This window comes from Meleagris gallopavo, chromosome 5 (genome assembly GCF_000146605.3).
Source record: "Meleagris gallopavo isolate NT-WF06-2002-E0010 breed Aviagen turkey brand Nicholas breeding stock chromosome 5, Turkey_5.1, whole genome shotgun sequence".
Lineage (NCBI taxonomy): Eukaryota > Metazoa > Chordata > Aves > Galliformes > Phasianidae > Meleagris > Meleagris gallopavo.
Genome location: NC_015015.2, coordinates 5,137,087 through 5,147,297, shown reverse-complemented (window position 1 = coordinate 5,147,297; position 10,211 = coordinate 5,137,087). Strand labels below are relative to the sequence as shown.

The window sequence follows — 10,211 nt, the reverse complement described above, 5'->3', positions numbered from 1 at the left end:
GTCTATAGTTCAGAGTTGTAAGGGAAGAAGAATGTGCACCTCAAAGTCTGGTGTAACTTATCTATTCTGTGGCTGTGTGGCTTTTAAAACAGGTAAAGACCGTAGCAGAAGGCCTGGGTTCTGACACATGCATTTATTGGAGTGAAAAATGATAGGGTTAGGCTTTAATGTCATTTCTCCTTCAGCCTAAATCTGTCTAAACACAGTGAAGGAAGGACCCTTGGATTCAAGTGTCTTAGAAAACTGTTAAACCTCATAGAATCATAGAATAATTAAGGTTGGAAAAGACCTCTAGATCATCTTGTCCAACCATCCTTCCACCACCACTATTGTCCACTAAACCATGTCCCTAACTACTATATCTACCCTTGGTTCTGCTTCAGTTTAATAAACTAGCTCAAAGTTTGCTTCTATCATCGTGTTTGTGAAGAATGCAGAAGTATCCATCTTCCTCTCAGTACTGATTCACGTGCTTCTCTCTGTACAGTTACTAAGATGAGTCCACCCAATGGAATACAAATCCTAAGACAGACCTGTGATTTCTATGAAAATCGAAGCTGTCTCCAGGGCCTTCCCAGTTCCCTCCCAAGAGCAGCACAGCCAGCCAGGAGAACTCTGATAAGCAAAGCAAGTTTTTAGATTTGCATTGCAGTGATGTTCTGTAGCCAGCTTTCTCATGTGTTAATCGATATCTAAGTACATTACAAAATGCTCGAAACAGCTCATAGCCTACTCAGTGGGTAATTTATGCTTTGAGATGTTGGTTTTGTGTTGTTTTTTTTCCCGAATATCTTCTCCTATCGGCTTCCAACAAAGTTATGTTTGTATCTCAGGGTTCTCTGTTGTTTTGTGTCATGTTTCCCCCAAATGTTGCTTTATCTTTTCCTTTCTGCCAGCCTTGCAGACACGGTGCCTTCCTGTGCTGTCTCAGCCCTGGCAATCGGCGTGCATAGGCCTTTGAAGCTGGCAGGTGGAATGGAGATGAACAATTTGCTAAATCAAACTGGGAGCCTGCGTCTGCTGTCATCTCTCAGTTGCACTTATGTATATATAATGGTGCCTGTCCTCATCAAACAGTGCTCTGTGCTCACAGCTGCAGCTGCTTAGTATCTCATTCATTTCAGAATGGGAGGAATCTTCCTCTAGAGGCCCCTATCTTTTAACCATTGATTACAGAAGGGCTCTGGATGAGCTGAGGCTCCCAACTTTTAAGATTTCTCAGTGTGGTGAGAGGAATCCCATGCTTCTTCTCCATGTAGCTCAGAGAAATTGTTGCGCTGTGCCTCAGGCCCTTATCTGTAAAGTGGGGGTAATGGGAAGCAGTAAATCTTGACTATGTGGGAAAGTGAGCCAACAAGTATCCTATGGTAAGGGAAATCACAGGCAGAGCTACACAGTTATATGGAGAAATCTTCCAAGATGTCTGAGTTCTGAAGGAAGAACCACCTGTTTTTCATGCACTTCTGCATAGTACGCCTGATAAAGCTGTGCTAGTGCTTTAATAGCAGAAGAGTTGCACAATGGAGACTGATGTGGTATGAGGGTACGAGTCATCGTGGTGAGTTTTCTTCCTCAGGGTATTAATAACACGAGTCCAATCTGCTGAATTTTCTTAGGTCTGCATCGCAGTCTAGCTGAGCTGTGATTTTTTTGTTTTCAATGTCCACACCCTTACAGCTTCACAAAGAGCACTTTGGCATTATTTCAGCCCTTGCTTCCTCAAACCAATTTGTTGTCTAAAGGCTGTCAAGAGAATGATGTTCTGCTTGGGAGTGATGGCATATTTAGGAACTGAAGAAGCTGAATTTGAGATCTGTGCATACTTTTACAGTCTGTGCGTATGTTGGGTAACATGTGGGACTTGAACCCATATCCACTAACCTCGATACAGGAAGTAAAGAAGGTAATCCTTTTTCTTTTTTTGGTAAGCAGTGTTTTATTATTTTAGAAAATAAATACATCAGCAATGTACAATACACTATTCCAGTACGAAGTTAACATCACAGGGAGGTATGGTCTCTTCCTGCATGCCAGACCAGGTTTGAAACATCTCATCTCATACCTACTTGAGCTGGTTTTTATAGCAGCACTTCACGATGCATTCCCCAGTGCAGTTTCGAGGTGTAACAGCTCTCATGTGACAACCACTGCATGCTGTAGGTTCACCACGATTGAGCTCACTTTTCCAGAAAAGACAGAAACCTGAAGAACAAGTCAAGGGGTGGGGAAGACTAATAGGTGATACTGCAGTGGCACATTCTAGGGAGGGGAGAAAAACTCTTGCTGCAGTCAGGAGCACATGGTCTCAATTTAAGGGCAAAGGTTTCACTAAAAAGAACAGCTTTGCAGGCTGTATTCTCACATGTTTATCTGCCACAGCTGGGTTTAAAGATACTCCACCCTCTGCAGCTCTGTGGTGCCCAAACAGGTACATTAAAGCAAGGGGCTGTAGTTGCTGATGTTAAGACATACATACAGGATTTGATAGGAGGAAGGCCTGTTCTGTTCTGTACTGAAGTATTGCTATTTCTTGCTTTTTTAGGATCCATAAGCAAGGTCTGTCTTACATGGTGCTAGGAAAAGAGTTGGACCATATGTTTCCAGTTCCTTCCTTCTGGATGAATGAGAACTCACTGTGCCAAAGCTGTTCAGTGCACAAAGTCATAACACAGGTGAGAAAAAGTATGAGTGGAGGTAGGGGACTGTAATGTAAGTTTTGCATTCACAAAATAAGGCTTTGTTGTCTTAGAAAGCAGAAGTGTAAAGATGGCTAAGAGGAATGTGCCCTTTTTTTCTGTTGCAAGACAAAGCCAACATATTGGGAACTTGGCCCTCCGTGCATGTTCTGCTGGAAGGTTTTGTGTGAGTGAAGACAGACAGTAGCAGGTATCTGCTAGGGCTAAAAGAGGCTGAGAACCATTTGTCTTTCAAGTCATGGGCAGTTTTCTTGTGGAACAAGACTTATTTGTGTCACCAAAGGGGGGAAACTGTTATTAGCAGGAGGTGGCTGTAATTCATGGAGAAATGGGAAGTGACTGAGGCTTTGGAGAAAGGTGTGACCACTACACCTTCAAACAGAAGTAGTGTGTTGTCTTACACTCCAGGAATTGGGCTTTCCCAGGAGCAGACTGTCCTCATCACTGTTGAGCCCACTGTTATTCATTAACAGGGATGGCAGCAAGTAAAGGAAGCTTCAGAGATCTGCTGTTCTTTCTGCTACTGAATAGATGCAATGTGTTTTCTGTGCTCAGCTTTCTGTGCAAGATACTCTTACGGGCAATATAACTGTCTGGCTCTTTGTTTGAGCAACATAATTATTTTCAAGCAGCTTAGAGATTTTGGTAAAGGTTGCTATACTACGTAGCATGTAGCTAATTTAGCTTCATGGGCAAAAGTTGCAGTGATGTTCTCTAAGTATCTAATTATGGTAGTAGAGAATCTCCAAGTGTGTTTGTGATAGTAGGAACCCATGCTAAGACTCTTAGGCTCCTCATAGTGTGCCTTGTAATTGTCCAGTGAGCCTGCTGAAGACCTGAAGGGTCTTAGGAGATACTGGATCCAGATCTAAGAACTTGCCTGAAGGCATACCAAAGTGGTAAAGTCAAAATTGGGAGTGAGAATCAGCCTCTGGGATAAGAGGAGATTGAAAAGAAAGAAAAAAACATGCTGGCAATGCACATTTCCACAGAAAGAAATGCTGTTTTATATTTTATAGCAGTGTACTGAAAACTATCCTCATCTTACTGTGGGGGAAGAAAAAAACAACTAGGAGGCCCCCACTGGTTGTGCAAGGAAGTGGCATGCTAAGAAACAAAAAGATAGGAGATTAAAACTGACATTTCCTCCTACAAAGGGGCTGTAGTAGGTAGTTACCTGTTAGAAGGTACTGTTGCCAAGTGGAATGCCACTTTCGGGAGCAACAGTTTCTCCTGAGCCTCTGGCACTTCCACTGCATGCAGTTCAGGGGCTTTTTTCCAGGCTGGCTCTCAGCTGGTTGAGCACTGTCAGTGAACTGTTGGAGAGTTATGTTTTGTTTAGAGGGATCTAGTTCTGAGATTGCTATGATGTGAACATAATGGGCAATGAGGGATCTTGCTTTGAAAACTGGCAACTGAACCCAGGCCAAAATATTAATGTAGATGCTGTTGTCAGTGTCAACAACCAGCTTGTCTTCAGCTCCACTGGTGAAATACACCTTAGTGCTAAGGAGAGTGAAGTACTCGCTGAAGGTGAGCTCCTCAGACTGTTTCCAATTCCTAGAATGACAAAGTAGTAAATTCCTGAAGGATTTCAGGAGTTATCCAGCATGGAAAGAGAGAGTAGTTTGTCAAGCTGGTCTTTAACATCACTACACATGTCCATAAACATGTCTGAAGTGGAACAGCAAGGGAAGCATTGCTCACAGTATGCTTTCCTCAATATTGATGTCTGTTTCAGCTCCTGGAGGCTCAGTCGTAGCTGCTGTCAGTCTTGGCACCTCTGCCCCTGGGATCTTCTCTTCCAGTTGGTTTGTAGAACCTTGTTCTTCTACAGGAATGCTCAGAACTGCTTCCTTTTGAATCTCTGGCCCATCAGGAAAGACTTCTTTCATATAGTTCTTTACCACCTCCTGCACCTCCACAGTCAGAGTTTTCAATTTCTCCTCGTATTCTGCCACTGCCTCCTGTTGGAGCTGCAAACAGAGCCCTCCAGTCATTCTCCAGATATTGAGGCTAAGCAGAATTCAGGCTCAAAACAGTATAAAAACCTGCTCTAAGAGAGACCACTCTGATGCAGTGTTAGCACTTCACAGTTTTGGTCTCACTGAATGACATATCTCCATCTCTTGGGCAATCTTTGTCTTCCATGCAGAGGAAGGGGAGAGGAAGGCTGCACTGTTCTGATTTGCACCACAGTTTGGCAGAGCCTTGAGGATACATGAACATGGTTTGAGAGTCTGAGGAGCTAGGGGAGGACACTCACCTCTGCTAAAGACACAGTTCCGTCCCATTTTAAATGTAGGGGGCTTTCTGTAATTAGATAAAGGCTACTACCAGCCCAGGGACTGTAGGAGTGCAGCATCCCTGCATCAGCTTGCTGCAGGCTCTGTAGAGCCACTTTCACAGCCATTCATTTCCTCAGCATACTGAGGAGTGAGTGTGCGTGTGTGTGTGTGCGCGCACACGTGCAGCTCTAATCAAAGAATACAGGAGGAAGACTGAGCCATGGTGCTGTGGAACTACAGTAGTGAGTAGCAGCAGTGAACCCAAGCATTCCCGGGCAAATGGCCACAAGGTGTACCAGAGGAGGTTTAGGTTAGACATGAGGAAAATCTTTTTCTCTCAGAGAGTGGTCAGGCACTGGAATGGCTGCCCAGGGAGGTGGTGGAGTCACCGTCCCTGGCAGTGTTCAAGAGGCGCCTGGATGAGGAGCTGTGAGATCTGGTTTAGTGCTTGTGGTAGCAGTGGTAATGAGAAGACGGTTGGACTAGATGATCTTACAGGTTGTTTCCTACCTTGTGATTCTATGATTCTAAGATTCATTATCTATGCCTTTACCTGGCCTTCTTTCTCTTGAATTGCTCTCAGATTCTCTGCCTGTTTCTCTTCCAGCTTCTGCTGATACCTGGCTGTCTTTTCTGTCAGCTTTAAAAAGAACAAATAAAAAAAAAAATAATAATCAAATTTACAGAAGTTTTCATTAAAAAAATGTTTATAACAGCAAATAGAGGGGTATAAAGTACATGCCACAGAGGGGTTGCTGGAGAGCAGCATTTTGCACACTGCTAAACAGACATGGAGTTATGCTGCTAAATAGTATTGCTTAGAAAATCTCACCACTTGAATTAGAAATTCAAAATACTCTGGTCTTTTGGCACTGGAACCAGCTGGGTGGACTGGCCAAACTGTGTTGGAGCAGCAGGATCTTACTAAGGGTAGTAACTGTCTGCAACTGTGCTTTAGCTGCATGAAGTAAGCACTCAGTCCTCAATACAGCAACAGCTTAACGGGATTTAAGCAGCTCAGAGAGCTCACACTCCCCCCTGGCACATGCTGATGCTGTACACGAGACACCCCCACTTTGCACAGAACAGATTGCTACAGCAGAACTTACCAGTTTGATTGTTTGGACCACTTCCTGGATGTGAGAGTTATTAATTTCTTTCTTCAACCTGCAAAAGAAATACATATACACACATATATAAATAAAACCTATAATACAGCAGGACAGGACTGCTGGTGGTATGTTACACTCCTGTTGTGTCCTCTCATATTGAGGTTTCTGTAATTTTAGGAAAGGGTAAATAAACACCATTCAAATTTAACAGATATGTAAGCCAAACAATTGGATGCAGAATTCTTTTTTTTCTTCCAACTAAGCAGGCAGCAAAAGGACCTTGCTGTGAGTAGGAAGCAGAAGAGGCAGTGTACCCTCTTCTATATACTTGAACACATGGAGCTTTTAGAATTGATTCATATCAAGCAGTACTTGAGTACACAAGAGCAGCAGCAGAATATTATTTTTGTAACTAAATGAATGTCAAGGAAGGATGCAGCCATTATATTCCCAATCACAACCTGCTGAAATTTATCACAGATTCTACTGAGGCTCAGGAAGACTTTGGTTCTTCTTGGTAAAATACTCAGTAAGGCATGAGGGCAGATGGGAAGGATTTAGAAGTGCACCCAGACTTCTGCTGAACTGGCTGGAAGGAACATTGTCACTCTGGCAAGAAGCTGAGAGGCAACAGAACCAAAGAGACAATGGCCATAGGGAGGATTGTCTTCAAGGTATCATTTCTCCATTGTAATGACCTTCCTCTGCATTTTCATATGAGCTCCTAATCCCTGCAGATATCTTTGATGCTGTGCTCTCAGATTATTCACAAGTGCACTAAGTGACACAGATCTTGCTGACTGCTGTACATAAATTAAGCCTAGGGAGAAAGCTCCAGAAGCCAGTGTCAGCAGAGCCTGCAGGAACGTCACTATCACTGCAGTTAGGGGGCAGATGTTTGGCTTCACTTTGTGCTGGACTGCACTGAAAAAAGAATGCAGTGCTTGAAGTGAAAATAGGCCAGCTTCTCTCCTCTGACCACAGGAGCTCTGCCGCTGCTTCTTTGATTGCTTTCCAAAGTATCCCTGATGGTGACAGTGACTATGGAGTAGTGCTGTTCCCTGCCTGGAGCAGCACAGCTAGCATGCCAAAGAGATAAAACCTAGTAACATCCACCCCAGTACCTCTCCTGAGCAGCCTTGTCGCTAGTACTCCTCATCATGACTTGGATTCTGTCTAATCGTTTCGCCTCCAGCTTCTTCTTAATGTCTTTAATGTTGCTGTGGAGAGAAAAGTGTGCAAAGAGAGACAAGGATGCTTACAGACCAGTGATGTCAGCCCTCCACATGTTCTCTGGAGTGTACCACTGTGCAGAAAAGCAGAGTGCTTGTGAGGCAGAAAGTCTTAAGTATATTTAAAATCCTGTAACTCTTTTTTTAAGTGACTCTTAACAAAGGAACAGGGAAAAATGAATGTTATATTCATTATATTGTAAACCTAAATTTGGTTTCCTCTGGAGTAGCTTGAGACATGCTGAAGGTACTTAGACTGCTGAATTATCAGAGAGAAGGAACTACCTGTGTGTACAGAAAAGAATACCTGAGGCAGGCAGAAAGGTGCATCAACTATAGGACGTGAGAGACTATAAGTGGAAGGAAGATCTGCTTAAGAGAAGTGTAAGAAAGAGAACAACTTTAGGGTAGTTCTTCTGTTTTACACCATTCTAGTTTCCAGTCTGTTCTCCAGCTTCTATGCATTTGTCTTCCTAAGTGTCACTCGTACCTTGGAGTTTAGCTCCACTTTTGGACTGCATTGCTCCTTGCTCTGAGAGGCAAAGAACAGCAATTATACACTGTGTGCAAGAAGTACTCCCTGAGAATTTCTCCTCTCATAAGAAACAGTAATCACTTCCCCATTCTTCTCCATGGCATTCATGATATTACATATTTCTGACACATCCTCCTCAATCTTTTGTTCTTCAAGCTCACGGTCCTACTTATTTTTTCTTTTTTTACATAAATTACTATGGAGATTTATCTGGAGATGATGCTGACATTTCTGTCTTGACCCCCATAGCCATCTTACTGCAGGTTGCTCAAGATCTCTGAATGTTTCCAGAGCTCCTCACAGACAGCTGTAGGTGTGACTCAACTAAATTACATTCTGTTAGAAAACCATTACCTAACTGGTCAACCTGTTTTCTTAGTCTTGTCTGAATGCGATCAGCAGCTAAGGGAAACTGAGAATCATTCCTGATGGAGGACACAGAAAGAAGTTTCACCTGACTTGGCAACTAAAGGCTAAAGAGGTAAAGAGGAATGAGCAGGGATTTTATCTTCAGAATAGTGTGACTGCAAGAACAGATGGATATATGCCCAACTAGAAATTAGCAAATTGATTCTGCTAGTTTATTCAAGTGCTGGAGCCAAGATTGCACTTAGACTGAACCAATCAGTCCCTGGGAGAGATTATCTGATGTACTGGCTACAGCACACAGTGGTGACAGACAGTGACTAGTAGTCTTGCTCCCTATCTTTCTGAATTACTCAGTCAAAGCTACTTGCTGCATCTCAAGCACTATTATCTGTGGTTCTCACGGCAGGTGCACTGCACTGGAGGCCTTGAGGTGTTCCCAACACTCTCACTGTGTGACTATGAGACATCTCGTCACATTGCTATGCCTCAATTTATCACCAAATATTTCTCTTCTCTGGCATTCACTCACTCGCTGTAGCACAGTGCTCTGCAATCTAACAGGAAATGCTACCCAAACTAATTCATTATTACTCTGCTGTTCAAATGCTGAGTTTACCTTTCTGATGACTCCTTCAGTGCCTTCAGCTCAGCTATCTGCTTCTCTCTGGCTAGCTCTGTAATCTTGGCCGTTTGCTGTTGAAGGGATGAAAACAATATTAAAACCAAACAGACCAAGATGAGACACACAGTGCACTGTCAGTACCTAATTGCCACCAGGTTCAGCTTTATCCGCTCCTGCACTGAAGTCCTAGGGCCGGCTAATTCACCAGGATGGGCCTCAATTTTGTAGCTTCTGACAAGCAAACATCACTATCAGTATTCTTTCAGGTACCTTCTATGGACCTGACAATTGCTCTGAGAGCTTCTCTGCCCCATGGCCATTATTCTGAGCTCATAGTTCAGTGAAAAACTTGCTTTTCAAGCTGTCCCTGCAGGGGCTTTCACTGTTGTTTCAAAAACAACAGTTTTTGGTTGGCACATGCAGTCCTTACCTCTGTGGCATGCTGCTCTTTCCTTCTTCGAATTCCATCATGGTATTCTTCCCCCAGGTGGATAAGCTCCATCTCCAGCCTCTCTTTCAGTTCCACAACTTGGCTATCAAGCTTTTCTGCCATTTCTACAGGTTGCATGCAGGTACCAACATCACCTGTCGTCAAACTCCTGCAGAACACATACAGCAGCTGTGTTGCTTTTAGGGATGCTTATTCCCTGTTGACCATCCCATTCACCCAACAGCCAAGTGACTCAGTGAGACACAGAGGCCTGCACCGCATTGCTTGCCTTTGTTCATCTGAGAAATCCCTATGCTTTGGTCTGAGGAAGTGCTCCACAGGCCAGAGGACCCTTTGCCATATTTACCTCTTCTTCTGGGTTTTCCTGGAGTGCATGGATCTTTTTTTGCCTCTGGGGTAGACAGGTTCCAAAAAGAGAACAGAGTATTTCTGTAGCAACTCTTCTCTCCGTTTACTTCCCTTCCGCTCCAGCTCCTTCAGCTCTTTCTCCTGCTTCTTCAGCAGCTTCAGGAACAGCTTCATCTGCTGCAGTTCTGCAAGGCTGGCTGTCTGAGGCTCTGCAATACAAACAGAGGCTGTTTTCTCACCCTGCTGTGATGCCTCTTGGGGTCAGAGATTTTTTTTTTCTAATGCTGCCTTCATGCAGCTTTCCCTCTCTCTTTTCAGCATTGCATCCATCCAGTTCAGCTCCCCACCTGCTGGCTGCCTGCCTTGAGAACAGCCAGAAGAATTGCCTTTTGGTATTTTGTCCCAGAGGAACACAATGGAGTAATGTACCCTTACGTCCTTCTCAGGTCTTGCCTCCTTTACCACAGTCGTAAGCATCCCAAAGGCAGCCCAAGCACTAAGCTAGCTGGCAGCTCTAATTAGAAGGGAAGAGCTTTGTTATTTCATGACTTTTTTTTT

The 10,211-nt window shown here is 43.8% G+C and overlaps 1 protein-coding gene across 3 annotated transcripts; it reads right to left on the bottom strand.

Annotated features, from left to right (window-relative positions):
• Positions 1-1,726: 1,726 nt before the first annotated feature.
• Positions 1,727-9,893, bottom strand: LOC104910957 (1-phosphatidylinositol 4,5-bisphosphate phosphodiesterase beta-2-like). 3 transcript variants are annotated; one of them, XR_793526.3, is made up of 8 exons: positions 9,652-9,892; positions 9,285-9,453; positions 8,849-8,925; positions 7,221-7,316; positions 6,094-6,151; positions 5,538-5,624; positions 3,874-4,672; positions 1,731-2,202 (listed from the first exon to the last, which is right to left on the bottom strand). XR_793526.3 is itself a non-coding variant. In XM_019615304.2 (7 exons), the coding sequence occupies exons 1-7, from the start codon at positions 9,825-9,827 to the stop codon at positions 2,134-2,136; spliced, it is 732 nt and encodes a 243-aa protein (XP_019470849.1). In that variant the 5' UTR covers positions 9,828-9,893; the 3' UTR covers positions 1,727-2,133. The 3 variants fall into 3 exon arrangements, 2 of the variants coding, with proteins under 2 accessions (XP_019470849.1, XP_010709145.1); XM_019615304.2 differs by lacking the exon at positions 3,874-4,672 and having other exon boundaries at positions 1,727-2,202; positions 9,652-9,893; XM_010710843.3 differs by lacking the exon at positions 1,731-2,202 and having other exon boundaries at positions 2,876-4,672.
• Positions 9,894-10,211: the final 318 nt, after the last annotated feature.